Genomic DNA, 16644 nt, shown 5'->3' with positions numbered 1-16644 from the left:
CCACGGGCCCAGGCGGCAGGGTTTGCATCTGGAGGGAGGCCACTCTGGCCTCTTTGTGGAGCAGCTGAGGCTGTAGGTGCTTGATGGACAGGAGAGGGTGGCCCTGTGCCCAGCCTGGGAAAGAAGCCGGCCTGGAAATGCTCCCCTGGGAGGGGTCGTGGGCTGGCGCGCACAGTCATGCCCACCCTCCAGCTTGTCTGCCGCAAGGTGCGTTTCTTAAAGTGCCCGTTGTGTCGAGCCCTGGAAATCTGCAGTGAGTGCGTTTATCATTGGCCTGTCAGAGGGAGGCAGGGGGTCTAATGACACCCACTGTGGTTCTGTCTGGAGCTAGTCCTTCTCCGCGAGGGTGAGTGTGTGCGTGCGTGCGTGCGTGCGAACTGCACGTGTGCGTGACGGGGGATTAGGATCTTGGTAGACATCTTGCGTCCTGCTATTTTTATTTAATATCCTCAGCATTTCTCATCTTCCGAAGCGTGATTTTGATGACTCTGTGGGACTTCAGCACATGGGTTTAGAAAAATCCGCATGAATCTGAATCATTTCCAGTGTTCGCAGTGGTAGTGCTGATGCAGATGGCCCGGTGCATAAATCTTTCTGTACTTCTGATTGTTTCCTTGGGTTAGATTCCCAGAAGTGGCCAAAGTGCAGGATCCATCTTCAGGGTCATGCTACAAGTTGGGGAGGGTGGAGGCCGGGAAGGTTTGAGCCGGCTTTGGAGGGCTGAGAATCCATAGAGGCAGTGAAAGTGGGCAGAAGTGAGCCTTCCCTCTCCGTCTTACCTCCCAGCGGCAGAGAGAAGACCCCCAGGGACTATAATCCCAGGGACTATAGTCCCAGCGACTCAGGAGGCTGAGGCAGGAGGCTCACACTTCAAGGCCAGCCAGGCCCATATCTGCCTGATACTGTGTAGCAGTGGAAGTCTGTGATGTCCAGCGGGGCATCTCCTGCTCCCTTTGTAGCACCAACTCCTAGCAGACAGAAGAGGAAGTGATACGCGGTCACGGGGTCTGAGATCTGCAAAGGAAGGAGCTGGTGAGACCCTTGCTGGCATCTGGGGAGGGAGGACACATCTCGTGACCTGGGGGGGGGGGTCACGGGAGGGGGGCTTCTCTGGGGCGTGTTCACGTCGGCAGAAGGGGGTAGCTCTGCAGAGGTGCCCGAGGACCGTGGCAAGCGGGGTGCTCTCCATGAAGTCCTCCATCGGGGGCCGTTGCCCACGGGCGTCCCTGCCTTAGACAGAAATCTGGTCTCCTCGCCAAATGTCCCACTGTGAATCTAGGGCAGGGCTGCCCTCCCCAGGGACCCTCCACCATCTGGGGCCTTTGGGACTGTGGGAGGGAGGGGAGGCAGCCCCGCGGGGCCCTGCTGAGTGTGGGGGGGCAGGGCTGGGCTGGTGGAGACCCTGGGGGGGCCTGTCCCCGCAGTGGGGCCTGTGTCTGTGTCCTGTGGCCACTGTAGCAAATCACTGGAAACCGGGCGGCTTAACAGGGCCCAGAAAGCTGAATTCCAGGTGTCGTAGGGCCTTGCTCCCTCCCAACAGCCCAGGGTAGGGTCCTTTTCCCAGCCTCTGGGGACCCTAGTGTCCCTCAGCTTGGACTGTATCCTCCAGTCTCTGCCTTGGTCTTTATGTGACCTCCTCCTCTGGGCCTCTGGCTCTGAAATCTCCCTCTGCCTTTTTCTTAAAAGGACACTTGTTGGTGTCCCTCCTACATTCTCATTCTCAGGATCCTTAACTTGATTCCATCCCAAAGACCTTTTCCAAATACGCTCCTCTCCTTCCCAGTTCTGAGGTTGACATTGGGCATGTTTTTTATGGTTTTTTTTTTTGGTACTGGGAATTGAACCCAGGGGCGCTTAACCCCTGAGCCACACCCCCAGCCCTTTCAATTTTTTATTTTGGGATAAGGTCTCACGAAGCTGCTTAAGGCTTTGCTAAGTTGCTGAGGCTGGTCTCTAACTTGTGACCTTCCTGCCTCAACCTCCCGATCTGCTAGGATTACAGGTGTGCACCACGTCACATGGTGGACAGTCTCTTTTGAAGACATTCAAGCCATTAAGGAACCTTAGAGGAAAGTGGGGTCTCAGGTTGAAAAAAAGAAGACTGCTGCACCCAGTGTGGTGGTGCACGTCTGTCATCCCAGAGGGTCAGGAGGCTGAGGCAGGAGGATTTCAAGTTAGAAGCCAGCCTCAGCAACTTGGTGAGGCCCCGAGCAACTCAGTGAGACCCTGTCTCTAAATAAAATACAAAAAAGGGCTGGGGATGTGGCTCAGTAGTAAGTGCCCTTGGATTCAATCCCCAATACCAAGAAAAAAAAAAAAAAAAAAGAAAGAAAGAAAGAAAGAAAAAAAAGACTGTTCCTTCTCTGTTCCCAAGGCCTGTCTTCTGAGGCTCCTTCTGGGCTCTCTGCCCAAGTTAAACACTTGTGTTTCAGCCGGTAGTGAGTTTCATAGAAGTCCCAAGCTCCCGGAAGGGCTGGGAGTAGGCTCGTGGTAGGGAGTAGGCAGTGTCCAGCTCGGCTCCCACAGAGCCCACACACCCTCCCTGAAGCCACTGGTGTGGGAGGGAGGGGGTGGACTCCGTGGGCACCAGGCAGGCTCCGGGAGGAGGCCATAGTGAGCCTGGTTGGGGGGGCCTGGTTCTTGAGGAGGAGGAGAGGTGCTGGTTTGGGGCCGGCATGGCCCGGCTGGCCCCTCTCTATCTGGGTACGGCCTTCTGAGACAGACAGGAGGGCCTCGGGGGGCAGGGAGGGGCTGGGAGTGGTTGGAACACGGTTTCCTTGGGGAAGGGGTCGCCCCCCAGCACGGAGGGGCTTCTCCTCCTGCTGCTCCTTCTAGCTGCTCTTAGAGTGCGGTGATCTGTGTCACCGCAGCCATCCAGAATGACTCAGCCAGCATGGTGGCACAGGCCTGGGATGCCAGCAACTCAGGAGGCTGAGGTTCGCAAGTTCAAGGCCAGCCTGGGCAACTTATGTAGACCCTGTCTCAAAACAAAAAGGGCTGGGGGTGTAGCTCAGAGGCAGCGAGCTCCTGGGCTCAATTCCCAGCACCTAAAAAAAAAAAAAAAAAAAAAAAGAACAGATTCCCCCCTGTGTCCTGATGGTCACCATTCTGATGGCAGGCGGCTCCCCCTGCGAGGACCAGGTGATGCAGGGTAACAGATAACAGCCAGGCTGAGCACAGAGGTCACTAGGGTGTGCTTGGGGACGGCGGTGACATGCGCCTTGAAGGGACGCAGCATAGAAAGTGAGGGCAGCTGGCTGCTGACACAGAGGAGCAGCGTGGACACAGCCGGCCTGTGCGCAGGGGCGGCCCTGGCCGGGTCACCACGTGATACTCCACCCGCGACGCTGTGCGGTGGGTGCGTGCTTGGCAACGGGGTGCCTTCAGGTGGGCTCCCAGGGAGGGGCTGTCCAGACGGGGACACAGACTCACCAGGACTCCGAGGGCAGGCTCTGCTTCCTCCCTGGGCAAGCCTGCTCACGGTCTCCCCTCACCCAGTGTCTGCTGTGCAGCTGGCCGCAAGGAACAAGGGCGGGAGGTGGTGGTGGGGGGGTCACAGCACAGGGCGCCCCCTCCAGGACAGTTTGGACCACGCACTGGAGGCTGGGGTAGACCAGGTGACCTCAGGTGACTAAGGGGAGTACACGGGGTGCAGTTCCGAGCCTTAGACTTCCTGCCCGGGGTGACCTTAACCCCAGCCTATCATGCTTCTTAGAGCCAAAGCAGGCAGTGTGCACGTAGGGTGAATCCCCTGCTGGCCCAGTGACAGGGAGAGTTAACCAAGTTGGAATCTGGAGCTGGCACCCCCTGGCTCAGGACCCTGCGTCCAGTGGCCACATTATCACTGAGGCCACTGGCTGGGCCTGTGAGCAGCTAAGGTTTGTGGGTGTGATCTTGTTGGGCTGCGCTGCACCTTGTTCTCATCATTTATTTACTTTGCAGTGTTGGGGACGGAACCTAGGCTCTTGCCCATGCTAGGCAGGTGCCCCACCACTGAGCTATAGCCCCAGCCCCAAGCCTCGAACTTGTGATCCTCCTGCCTCAGCCCCCCAAGTAGCTGGGATCAGCTACCACGTGCATCTCCGTGTCTGGCTGCAGTGTGATCTTTCAAAGGGCTTGTTTTGCTTCGGGCTGGCATTTACAGATCAGGAGGCGTCATATAGAAATGCAGAAGCTCTGGCCACCCTGGGCCCCTGTTCCTGCAGGGCAGAGATGGCTATTAGCACCTGTCACTACCTGGTCACACCTGCCACTCAGCTGACATTTCCCTGTCTGGCCTCAGGACAAGTGAGGGAGGGATGCCCAGAGCTAAGGGTCCTCATGTGAGTGCCGACTGGGAAGCTGGTAGGCTCCACAGCCAGGCTTCAGAGCCGGGGCCACCTCTGCCTCCCACCTCCCTGCCCCCCCGCCCCCCGCCCCCTGCCTCTCCAGCGCCCACCAGCCCCTGGTCTTCCGAAGGAGGTGCTGGCCCTGCAGACACAGGAACTCTTCTGCGTTTGGAGGCAAGAAGGCTGAAGGGTCTTGCTGAGCTGTTGCTGAGTGCCGGGACCGGCTGTCGGCCCTTTTCCCTGTGGGGAGGGGAGAAAGCTGTGGGGTCCCGTGAAGTCCTGGGCTCTGGGGGCTGGGGAGGCAGAGGAGGGTGGGGAGAGGCTGGGTCGCTCCGGGAAAGAGCTGGGGAGGGCTCCTGCCACGTGGGCCTCTCCCTGCTGGCGTAACCAGGCAGCTGGTTCTCATTTGGCGGGAGGCTGCAGGGTGGGGGAGGGCGGCTTTGCAGGCACCACCCGCTGCCTCGAGGGAGCGGACCGGAGGAGGGGGCGGGAGAGCTGGGTGCTGGGCGTCAGGGTGGGGTCAGTGGTCCGCGTCCCTCGGGGCCAGGAGGGAGATGACTGAGGGGCTGGCCAGCGTGGACCCAGCTGGGGAGCTGGACAAGCAAGGGAAGACAGGGCCGACCAACAGCCTGGCTCTGCCACTTGCTCTCCGCGCCATCGGCCCGTTGCTGAGGTGCCTCCTGCCTCGGTTTCCCTGTCTGTGTCAGGGGGAGAATGTTCTCTCCGTCACGGGTCATCGGGGGCCTGGGCCGGCGAGCCCAGCGTTGTCCACGGGGTCTTCGGGTCCTGTCCTGATTCGAAGCCGTGATGGTTGCAGTTTGGTCCCGGGGGACGCAGTCCTCCTCTGGCTCAGTGGTGTCTGAGTGCCTGCTGTGGGGGGGGGCGGGGGGCGAGGGGGAGCCAGAAAGCCACACCTAGAAGAAATCCAGGCCCCTGCGAGCCGGAACGTTCTGTAGGTGGCCTGGCGGAAGAGGCCCCCATGCTGTGGCCTTGGTGGGGCAGTGTCCACCCTGCTCCATTGTCTTTGTCCCCAGAACTCTTGATTGCTGGTGCCCTGGGAGACCTCTGGGAGGGGCCTGTCCTTTCTCTTAGTCCCCTGTGGTCCAGCCGACTTACCTTCCTGGATGCTTCCTTAGCCCAAAGCACGCGCTTGCCTAGCGTCCCCTGCGGCCACTCACCACGTCCTCCTCTGTCTTTCAGCCTTGAAGAGATCCTTCGAGGTCGAGGAGGTCGAGCCGCCCAACTCCACCCCGCCCCGGCGGGTCCAGACGCCCCTGCTCCGTGCCACTGTGGCCAGCTCCACCCAGAAGTTCCAGGACCTGGGTGTGAAGAACTCAGAGCCCTCCGCCCGCCATGTAGACCCCCTGGGCCAGCGCTCGCCCAAGCCCGCCCTGCGGAGAGTGGAGCTCGCGGGGCCCAAGGTGCCTGAACCTGTGTCCCGACGCACCGAGCTCTCCATCGACATCTCCTCCAAGCAGGTGGAGAACGCGGCCACCCCTGGGCCGGCCCGGTTCGGGCTCAAGAGGGCCGAGGCGCTGGGCCACAAGACCCCAGACCCGACCCCTCGGAGGACGGAGATCACCATCGTCAAGCCCCCGGAGCCAGCCCACCGCAGGATGGAGGCCCCTGCCTCCAAGACCCCCGAGGTGCCTGCCAGCCCGGCCATCGACGCAGCCCCCAAGAGGGTGGAGATCCAGGGGCCCAAGCCGGCCGAGGCTCCCGCCTGTCCCCTCCCATCCCAGACCCTGGAGAATTCAGAGCCTGCCCTGACGTCTCAGCTACAGAGCAGGCTGGAGCCCAAGCCTCCGGTGGCCGAGGCCCTGCCCCGGAGCCCGGAGGGTGAGTATCTGGGCTGGGTCCTCCAGTCTGTGCAGGAGGGGATGGGCTTTGATGTGGGGTCACTGGGGGAGCCGCTCACGGTGGGGGAGATGCTCTGTGGAGATGGAGGAGCTGGACACACAGGGCAGCGTCCCAGCGCTCGGGCGGTGCCTGGCCCCCTGACCCCTGGGACCGCCCCAGGATGCGTGAGGACTTGGACTCGGGAAACCGTCCGTGGGTTGCGAGGGAACCCCTTCGTTGGTCCCCACGGGCTGTGGCGGGACTCGGCGCTGTGATCCTGGGGGCCGGAGGTTTGGAGAAGAGTGGTCGGTGCTGGGCGGGGGTGGGGCTGAGAGGCGCAGACGGGCTGCAGGGAGAGGTCCTGCCAAGAGGGACCACAGGGCCTGGAAGTGCCCGGCAGGGCCGAGGCCCAGGGGAAGGCAGGCTCCCTTGTCCTCCTGGGCTTGCTGGGGAGCCCTTCTGTCCTGCTGACTCTGTGCCTTGGCCTCCCTCCCCTCCTCCTCCCTGGGGAGGGATGGCTGTGGCCAGCAGCAAGGAGAGCAAGCACCTGGCCACTGCTTGCTGGGGAAATGGCCAAGGCCCCTGGGACCCAGGAGCCTGTGGTACCTGCACCCACCTTCATCTGGGGGTGCTCTCCTGGGCTCTGTGGTCCTCTCAGAGCACCCACGGGGAGACGGGCCGGGCCTGCGGGGGCGTGCGGGGGCTGAGGGCACTGTGGTCCTCAGAAGTGTGCTTGTCCCAACTCGGCCCCTCCCAGGCTCCCAGTGAGAAGCGCCTGTGAAGGGGTCCTGGGCCATCGGCCCCTCAAAGCTGAGTGTGGGGCGCAGGACTTGGCACTCGCTGGTGTCCCATGGTGTTCTTGGGTTAGACCACCCAAACGGGCTGCCGGGATCACAGGCGTGAGCCAGCACCTGGCTTTTCGTTATTTTTAACTGTGGTGAACACAGCAGAGTAAAACCGACGGTTTCAGCCGCTTTTAGGCTTTTAGGCTGGTGTCCCAGCTTCTCCATGACTTTACATCTCTGTCTCCTTCAAACACTCCCAACCCCTCTCTGCTCCCCGAGGCCCTCCTGTCTGTCTCAGGAGTTGGGTGGCCCACAGGGCCGTGTCTCTCTGGAAGTGCATCTCACCATACTGGTCTTTTTGTGCCTGGCTTATTTCACTCAGTATGATGTCCTTGAGGGTCACCGGGTCACAATCTCCTTCCTTTTCAGGGCTGAATACTACTCTGTGCGTGTATATGCTGCATTGTGTTCCGCTTCCCGGGGCCTCTGGGTAATGCTGCTGCGAGCCTGGGTGCCTGCAGCCCTTTCAGTGCCTGCTTTTGGTTCTCCTTATGGAATGAGGCCCTCCCCGGGGTCAGGGTGGGGTTGGATGTGCAGGCCACACTCTTGCCACTTGCCCTTGCTCCTTTAGCTCAGCAGGCCTGGGGTCCTCGGGCTCTGCCTTTCCCACCGTGCCTGGCATCGGGCTGCCCCGAGTTGTGAGGCTGTGGCTGAAGGTTCCTCCAGCCCTGGGTGTGAGTCTGTCTCTCTAAACTTGACCCTGCAGAGCCCCCCCCCCCGCCCCCGCCATCCACCAGGCCGGACGTCCAGGGCTGCCCCGGGTGGGCAGGGTGGTGGGGCTGTGTCCCCCACCCCCAGTCTTCTGTTGGTCCACGTCCTGGTTTGCTGTGCCACCGTATGCACCCACTCCTGGGAAGAGGTGTTCACACTCCGCTGAGTCAGACAGGATGTGGTGGGGAGGCAGCAGGCCGTCCGGATCCTGCGACAGCTGGTGTGGGTGCACCAGGAGGGGTCCTGGCTCTGCAGCTTCCGCTCAGGGTGGCGCTGCCAAGGATGTGCCCCGGGGTGCCAGTCTTCCCCAGCACAGACAGCTCAGCCCCGCTTCAAGCAGAGACTGTGCCAGGCGCTGGGGCACAGGGGGGACAGGGGGCAGTCCTGTGGCCTCTGCCCTCCGAAGCTGGCCAAGCCGCAGGAAGGGTGGTGGGTGAACGGGGGCTGAGGAGCAGAGAGGGGGGCCTGCCTGGGAGGGCGGGAGGGGAAGGCCCCCTAGTGGGGCCTGGGGCGCTGCACAGAGCCCCGGGGAGTAGTCGCTCCCACGGCTTCCCAGATGCCCCGGCCACTGAGGGCCCGGCCTGGGAGTCTACCTCCTGTGGGGAGGGCCACGGCCTGTGCTTGTGTGTCCTGTGCTCCTCTGTCCTGTGGAGCAAGGAAGGAGACGGGAAGGGCAGAGCCTTCCCAACGGAGTCGTGTTCCTGAAATCCCACGGGGGCCCAGGGCCCTGGCCCCTCCTCAAGGTCCCGCCTGCTTCTCCATCCCCTCATCTGTTCACAGCCTGACCTGTGCCTCTGGACAGACTGGCCCTCTCTCCCGTCAATCCTGTAGACCCAGCTCTCAGTCCCCTTCCACCTCATGGGGGACCAGGTTGGAAGAGACCAGAGTCCCCTGCAGACTCTGTTATGACTCCCCTCTGCAGACATCAAGCTGCCCCCTGTGCCCGAGGGCCAGCTGGCGTGGTGCGGAGGAAGGACCTGGGAGGGAGCGAGCTCCTTAGACACTCAGCCCCTTGGCCGCTCGCTGCCTCCAGGACGGGGTCTCCGGGGCCTGCCCAGCTGCTTCCAGACCAAGGCCCCGAAGGGCACAGCAGTGGGGTCCACTCCCACCTGGGCCCGCGCTCCGGCTTTTCTCTGGTCTCCACACTGTTCCTCACCACCACAGGTCCCTGCCCCCCAGTCCCCGCCCCCATCACTGCTTTGTGGAACTCCTGTGTGTCCCTGCGACTCCTGTGTGTCCCTGCGACTCCTGTGCGTCCCTGTGTGTCCTTGCGACTCCTGTGTGTTCCTGTGTGTCCCTGCGACTCCTGCGTGTCCGTGTGCGTCCCTGCAACTCCTGTGTGTCCCTGCGTGTCCCTGCGACTCCTTAGCATCCTCCGGCCGTTTTGCTCTTTCTCCCGTGAAATACCTGATATTTGGCTTGGGATCTAAGCTCTTTGGGTATGAACCTTCTTTTCTCGGCTGGATGTGTTTTTTCAATGGAAAAGTAATTTTTCAGGTTATAAAAAGTAACAGCTCTCCTTCCTTAGAATGCAGAAATCACAGACAGTAGAGGGAAGCCCCTTTGCTGGGGCCAGCGTGTGTGCTCTTGAGCATTTTCCTGGACGCTCTTCAGGATCCTTTCCTTCCCCTAGTGGCCTCTAGGTCCCTTGAAGGTGGGCTGTTGCCTTTGGTTTGGGAGAATCCCACAAGACGGCTGGTAAGGGACTTGGCCCAGCAGGTGCTCCACTGACAGTGTTGGAGTGGCCCACGGGAGTGGCCCACGGGTGCTGACATGAGCTGGCTTTTCGATGCTCTTGCAGGTGGTGCAGGGACCCTACAGATCTCTCGGGGACCCCAGGACTGAGCAGATGCTTTTCCTGCGGACTTCGCCTGGGGCAGCTGCTTGCCTGCCCGGGCACCTGCTTGCCGGCCGGCTGGGGTCTCCCGCAGTGCTGGGGCAGGTGGTCGCGGAGGACTCTGCAGGGCTTGCCGCAGGTTTTGAGCGCGTGACGCGGGGTGGTCCTGGAAGGCTCGGCATTCAGGGGCCGCAGTGGGCTGAGGGTGGCTGAAGAGGAGCCCGAGAAGCAGGGGCAGCTGAGGGCAGAGGCCGCCTTGCTCCTCCCGGCCCAGGGCTGTTGAGGTCTGAGCTTGTGTTGCGCTGGATTCTGTGTTTCCTGAGTCTGGCCCTGGCCCTGTCCCTTGGCCCCTGCTTGCTGTCCTTCTCTCAGAAGGGACTTCATCCTTTTCAGGGCCATCCCTGGTCCATCCGTCTATGGGTAGGGCTGGGCTGTAGGGCTGCTGGCTGGGTCCCTCCTGGGCCAGACTCCCGAGCTCCCAGCGGCCTTATAAGGTGCGCTCCCTGTGCGACTGTGATGGTGCCTTCTCTGGAGGCCAGGCTGAGTTCCTGGGTGTGTCCGGCTCCACCCAGGAACCCTGAGCTCTTACCCTCCAGGCCTCTGTTTTTGAAGCTGTCAGCGAGGAGGGTGTGGATGTCGGGCCCCAGGCCGGGTCGAGAGCTGCGTGGGCTCCGCTGCCAATGGGTGGTCCCTGGTGATGCCAGGCGCTGCGTGTGAGGGAGGCCCAAGGGTGGGCAGGCATTGCCCGGTGACTCCAAACCTTTGGGAGCAGCATGGGTGCGGCTGCGGGAGGGGCACTCAGGTCCCTGCTGAGGGACATGGGGATGTCCTCACCAGGCTGTGTGCAGGGCGGGGGGCCGAGGGGGGGCTGCAGGACAGTGAGGTGCTGAGTGGGTTAACCAGCAGAGGGTTCCCTGGGACCACCCGGAGGGGACTGGAGGGTCTGAGGAGAGAGTCATCAGCCAGGGGACGTGGACTGTGTACCTGGCCCCGCCCGGGAGGACTCAGGGTGCCCAGCACTGCGTGGGGTCAGAGAGTGAAGTGGGGAGAGGGTGGCCCCAGGACTTAGGGAGGAAGTGTCCCTGCCCCAGAGCTCCTTCGCAGTCTCCTGAATTTGTAGGACACCACCTTCTGCAGGGTGTCCTGTGGGCCATCCCTGGCCTGGGCATTCCCCGGCATCAGCCGGAGGTGCATTTCTGCTTTTGCAGAGACACAGCCTGTGTCCAGGAGGGACATCCTTCTGGACTCTTACCTGGAAGACAGCGCTCCGCTCTGAGCACCTCCAGTTTTCCTGACTCGCCCCAGGGGGCACCCGACACCCCATTACTCTGTGACGGGCCTCCCCTCCCCTGCTCCGAGGCCCACCTTCTGAGCTGCCTGGTCTGCAGAGGAAGCCCTGACCTGGGGAACAGGGGGACCTCTGGGGGAGGGGCCAGGCCAGGTGGGTCTCCAGGGTGGGGACAGCGAGGACAGAGCCTGTCTCTGTGGTTTAGGACAAAGAGCCCCTCCCCTGGCTGGCCGGTGGCCCAGCTGTCTGCCAAGCCCCGTGTGCGCGGGAGGGGAGCCAGGCCGCCCAGGGAATGCGCCAGGCAGCTGCAGAAAGCCTTAAATAGAGCCGCGCAGCTGCAGGGCGGGTGGGGCAAGGAGGCTGCGCCCCCTCTGCCTCCGTGGGCCCGGCCCTGACCACCCAGCCTAGGCCCCAGACACATGGCCCTGGGTGAGGCCTGTCTTGGGTGTAGGAAGGCAGAGCAGCTGTCAGAGGAGCCGTGCCACAGCCGTGTCCACGGCCTCCAGACCCCGGACAGCTGCTGGGACCCAGGGTTTGCACGGAGGGGCGGCTGTCAGGCCTCGAGCCAGCCGGGCAGCCCAGCCGGGCAGCCTCACTCTGAGCACAGAGGCACATCCCGCCTTGCACCCCGAAGTGTGGGCAGCCCCTGACCAGACCCTGGGTTCCAGTGGGCGGGCCTGGGAGGATGCCATGCACCCACACTGGCTGGACAGTCGTATCCCCCATGGCCTCCTGTCTTAGGGCTACAGGAGGCACTTCCCAAGCCAGGCCCCGCTTCCTCTCTGGGGCTCCCCGTGGGTGAGGTAGGTGACTTCCCCAGCCCGGGCTCCTACAGCCTGGGATGTGGCTGAGAGGCCAAGCAGCAGGGCCCACGGCTGGGCCTTCCCCGGCTCAGAGGAAACGGTTAGGTGGAGAGCCCCACCCTTGGCCTCCCTGCCCACCCTGCTGGCGTTCACCTCTGGAAACCCAGTGTGGAGATCCCTGCTCTTACCCAGTGCTGTTCCGAGAGGGAAGGTGACTGGTCCTCAGTCACACAGCCTCTTTCCCCTGGCTTGAGCTGGACTCCATTCAGTGGCCTCTGATGGAGATCCTCCTCCACTGCGTCTGTCCCCGTCTGCAACTCGGAACCTATGTGACTCTGGTCACCACCGGTTCCACTCCCTGCTTCCAAATGGCCCAGAGGCTCCAGCTCAGAAACGCAGTGCATGTGGCCACCCCGGGGCCTGGGCCTCTGTCTGGGGAAGGGCAGCGGCTGTGGACGTGCACTTTGCCCTGTTCTGCTGGGCTCCCTCTCCTGCCCTGCCCTGGGCCTGAGGATGTGTGCTGTGGCCCGTCTCCTCGAGGTCAAGGTGACAATTCCTCTTGCCTGGTGTCACCAGAAGTGGTGACTTGGTAGACTGCTTCCGGCCCCCGGGGACCAAGCCCCTAGGTGAAGACCAGGAGTGACCCTCACTTGGCAAAGGGCAGCACTGTCCGAAGTCCCCATGCAGCACCTTCTGGTGCGGGCCCGTCGGTAGCCACGGCCCCAGGGTCTGCACGGCCAGCTGCTCTGCCCCTGTCCTGCGGGAGCTGCTCTCACGCTCCTCCCCTTTCCTTCCTTCCTTCCAGAAGGTGCTGCCCGGTCACGGTGGGTAGCAAAGGTGCCCACCTGAGTAGGAGAGGGAACCCGGCCTCTCCTCACCCGTCCCCGAGGTGGCCGGTGCCGACAGCGTGTGCTGCCGTTGACCCTCAGGATTTCATGTGCTGTCAGGACTCTGTCAAAACGTCTGTGTCCTGGGCCGGGGTGGGCTCGGCGGGTCTGGGGCAGGGCCGGGTGGGCTTGCAGGGTGGGGTGGGCTCCGCTGGGGCCGGGGTGGGCTTGGGGGTAGAGCAGTTTCTAGCAGGAGCAAGACCCTGGCTCCACCCAGCCCTGCAGAGGGAGGAAGGGGACGAAGCCCCGGTGCCTCCTAAGGACACTAGGGTGACTCTGTTCCTGGCTGCTCTTCCTCCCGCGGGTGGCACAGGGCCTCGCGCAGGCGGGCGGCAGCGGGTTCCTCTTAGCAGCCGCGTCCAGGCTGTCGCAGGCCCCTTGTTTCTGTCCAGCTTGTCCCAGTGAAGGAGACCTTGAGGGCAGCCCTGAGCGCCCACGCTGGCCGTTGTGCCCTGTGACTGCCATCGGCCCCTAGGAGGGGGTTTGGCATTCAGGGGCAATTTCCAAACTGTCCCTAAAGTGGTCACAGCCCTTTTAGTGATGACGGCGAGACCCCGTGCCCTCGCGGTGGTGGGGCAGAAGCGCTCCCACGGGCGTCTTGTTGGGGCCCACATCACCCAGCTTTGGAGGAGGCCACTTACGGAGGCGGGGCTTGTGTTGGCACCTTCTGGAGGGTCACCTTCTGGAGGGCCCGTCACCTGGCTGTCCTGGTCACCTCGAGGTGGAGCCCAAGGCTTGCAGCCTGCCTTGGGAAGCACAGCCTGCGAGGCCCCAGGGTTCCCTTAGGGGCCCAGACTCCCTCAAGGCCCCGCTCCCCGAGGACCCCGCCTTTCACACGGGCTTTATGCAAACTGGAGCCGTCCGTCTTGAGTGAGAGAAGCTACCTTTGTATGTCCACAGGCCGGTGACCCCCTGCTACCCTTTCAGTCTGGGTGTCAGTCTTGCTGATTTCTTTGAAGACACCTTTGTCATCGCTGGTACAATTGCCTTTCCCCAGTTGTTAACTTTTTTTATTTTTTATGGTACTAGGGAATGAACTCGGGGTGCTCTGCTGCTGAGCTGCACCCCCAGCCCTTTCTGTGTCTGAGACAGGGCCTCTCTAAGTTCCCAGGCCGGCCTCAGCCTTGCGATCCTCCTGCCTCAGCCTCCCCAGTCATTGGGATCACCGGCATGCACCGCTGCATCCTGCTCCTAGTTGTGGACTTTGTTGTTTATGGTGTGTCTCTCCCAAACAGAATTTTAAGGCCTATGTAGTCAAATTCCTCCTTTTAGCTTTGGAATTCGTGTCTTCCTGCATTCCACAATTACAGCAAAGAATTTCACCCGCGTTTTCTTCTAGTACTTCTGTGGTGTTATTTTCATGTATTGAAATCATTACTCCATTGGAAGTGATTTCGGCTGAAGCAGCTCCCCAGGCGTCCCTGCAGTGAGCGTGCTCCACAGCGTGGGGTGTGCTATTTTTATCATTTCCAGTGTCAGTGACTGCTGGCTGAGCAGAGCAGTTGGATGTGCTCCTTCACCCCCCCTGTGCTGGAACGTCTTCACAGTGACACAATCATCTCCTCCATGGAACTTGTAAAGAATTCACCAGTGAAACCATCTGAGCCAGAGACCGTTGCCGGCATCTAGTACTTTAAAAACTCAGAGCTATGAGTTTGGGGTATTTCTCCTCCTCCTCCTCCTCCTTCAAATGTATTTATTTCCCTAGAAAATCACCTCTTGGCATTCAGAGGTCCCTGGGCCACTAGCTGTAGCACAGTTAGCAAGGACGGCACCAGAGGGGACAGTCCCTGCTGCCATGTGTGTACCCAGCAACTCCCTGGAGCCTGGTGCTGTTGCAGAGGGGCACACAGAGATGGTCCGGGCTGCACACGCATGCAGTATGACGTGTGCTGAGAGGGACGCGTCCAGGGGACACTGCACCTGGAGGAGAGAGCGCCCTGTGCTTGCTGCTGCAGCCCCAGAGGAGCTGGTGACCAGGGAGCTGGGCCTTGAGGGGGCAGAGGGTCCAGGCAGGAGAAGCCTGTCAGGCCCCAGGAGTCACAAGAGGTCTGGGGTCGTGGAAGGTTCCAGAAAGTGGGTTATGAAGCTCATTTCACACCACGAACCAGGGCACACATACCTGTAGGAGTGTGTGTGGTGTGTGGTGTGTATGAGGGTGTGTGTGTGTGTGTGTGTGTGTGTGTGTGTATGAGTGTATTGGGTGTGTGTGTCTGTGTATATGTGGGATGTGTGGTGTATGTGTGTCTGAATTGTAGTGTGTGTGTGTGTGTGTGTGTGCGATGTGTGGGGTGTGTGTGTGTCTGTGTGGTGTGGGGTAGGGTGTGTGTGTGTCTGTGTGGTGTGGTGTGGGGTGGGGTGTGTCTGTGGGTGTGGTGCACCAGGAAGCACACCTGTGATCCCAGTGAATAGGAAGAACAGAACGAGGTTGCAGGATCTCAAGTTCAAGGCCGGCCTCAGCAACTTAGCAATACACTCTCTCAAATTCAAAAGGGCTGATAGAGGGCTTGCCTTGCATGTACAAAGTCCTGGGTTCAGTCCCCAGCACCACACATACACACACACACACACACACACACACACTAAAAAACAAACAAACAAATAATAAAAGGGGCTGGGGATGTGGCTCGGTGGTAAAATGCCCCTGGATTAAATCCCCAGTACCCCTCCCCCCACAAAAAAAAACCAGAAGATAAAGAAAGAAACCCCTTCCCTTTAGCGCTTCCCCAGCCCTAAGCAGTGGCTGATATCTGGGCGTTCCTTAGGATGGCGCCCTGCACTGGGTGGCTTGGTGGACTTGGCTTGACATCTTCAAGGTTCATCCTGGTAGCATCTGTTGGTGCTCCACTCCTTTTCATGGCTGAATGGTATTCCAGTGTGGGTGGATCACTTTTGGGGTCTCTGCACTCAAAGGTGACAGATGCAGGGCTATTGCTACTGTTTGGCTTTTATGAATATTTTCTGTTTAGAGGAAAAAGTGCTGTCCGTGGGATGTTGTTCCTAGGACCCGCTGTGGGATGCGCTGGGCTAGCAGATGGGATGCGTACCTGGTCCCTAGGTGCTTGAAGCCACATCCCATGCAGCCTCCAGGGTGGAGCTGCGGTGTCTGTGTGTGTGGTGTGTGTGGTGTGTCCGTGGTGTAAGCCAGGCCTGAGCAGATCTGCTGAGAGGCCCTGTCAGGAGTGTGTGTTTATTTGCTCACTGCTCGTTGGTTAAGTAAATCCTAAGGAGAAGATGCACCAATCTTGAAAATTGTCTCCAGAGCCCAAGAGCCACAAAATAGAGCCTCCCAGGGGAGTCGGCCAGCGGTGGAATGCAGGGGACCTGGGGTCACTCCGTCCACAGGATCACACGGCCGACTCCTGTCCATCCATGGCCTCCGCCCTTGCGCTGGGCTCTTGTGAACTGAAGCCTTGTCTAGTTTTCCAAGGATCATATGCAATATAAGCTGAACTATCTTTTGTGATTTTTTTTGGGCAGCCAACATTGAAAAAGTTGTATTAATCTTGTGACAGGTTCCCAAACGCCACAGTTGAATCTTCACTGCGTAGGGCAGGGGTTGCTGTCCCACTGCAGAAGTGTCCAACGTACTTATCAATGACAACATTTTCCCTTTTGACCTTGAATTTATTGTTGATTTCCAGTTCTTTGCATTGCTCTCAAGAATTTGAAATGACCGCCTTCCAACGAGTCTGGTGTTCTCTTATCGAAAGGCTTGGTTGGGGGCTACGCCATGTTCTCACCCGCACCCATGAAGCAAATGCCAGGAGAACTTGTGGAACTTTGATAATTTCATCCAACGTGTGATGGAGGGAGGATCCCTGTCTCCGCACTGTCCCTGTGGCTGGGCCGGGGTGGAGCACGGTTGGGGAAGGCATGTGTCAGGATGTAGGCTGCACTTCTCTCTGATCTGGGATCCTTGTTGGGATTGGTGACATGAGATTCAAATACTAAAAAGATAAGTAAGGTTAACAAAGAAAAGTCACGCACAGGAGAGCTGCTGCGTGGAAGGCATGTTGGGGGCTCTGGGGAGTCCACAGCGGACAGTGTCCCCAGGGACTCCGTGCTTACCTGGGGTGTGGGGTGAGGGGTGGCAGGAGGGCTGG

The 16644-nt window shown here is 60.6% G+C and overlaps 1 protein-coding gene across 3 annotated transcripts in view; it reads left to right on the top strand.

The window, feature by feature from the left end:
- The window catches only part of Septin9 (septin 9), a 140815-nt gene that overhangs the window by 71787 nt on the left and 52384 nt on the right, over window positions 1–16644 (top strand). For all 3 annotated transcript variants that reach the window (XM_076869238.2, XM_076869240.2, XM_076869239.2), the window contains one exon: window positions 5529–6167. In XM_076869238.2, the coding sequence (XP_076725353.1) occupies window positions 5529–6167 (639 nt within the window). The remainder of the gene's footprint in view (window positions 1–5528; window positions 6168–16644) is intronic.

The sequence above is a fragment of the Callospermophilus lateralis genome, chromosome 11 (genome assembly GCF_048772815.1).
Source record: "Callospermophilus lateralis isolate mCalLat2 chromosome 11, mCalLat2.hap1, whole genome shotgun sequence".
NCBI classification, from domain to species: Eukaryota; Metazoa; Chordata; class Mammalia; order Rodentia; family Sciuridae; genus Callospermophilus; species Callospermophilus lateralis.
The sequence above is the reverse complement of the archived record's forward strand: the minus strand, read 5'-3'. Positions and strand labels throughout refer to the sequence as shown.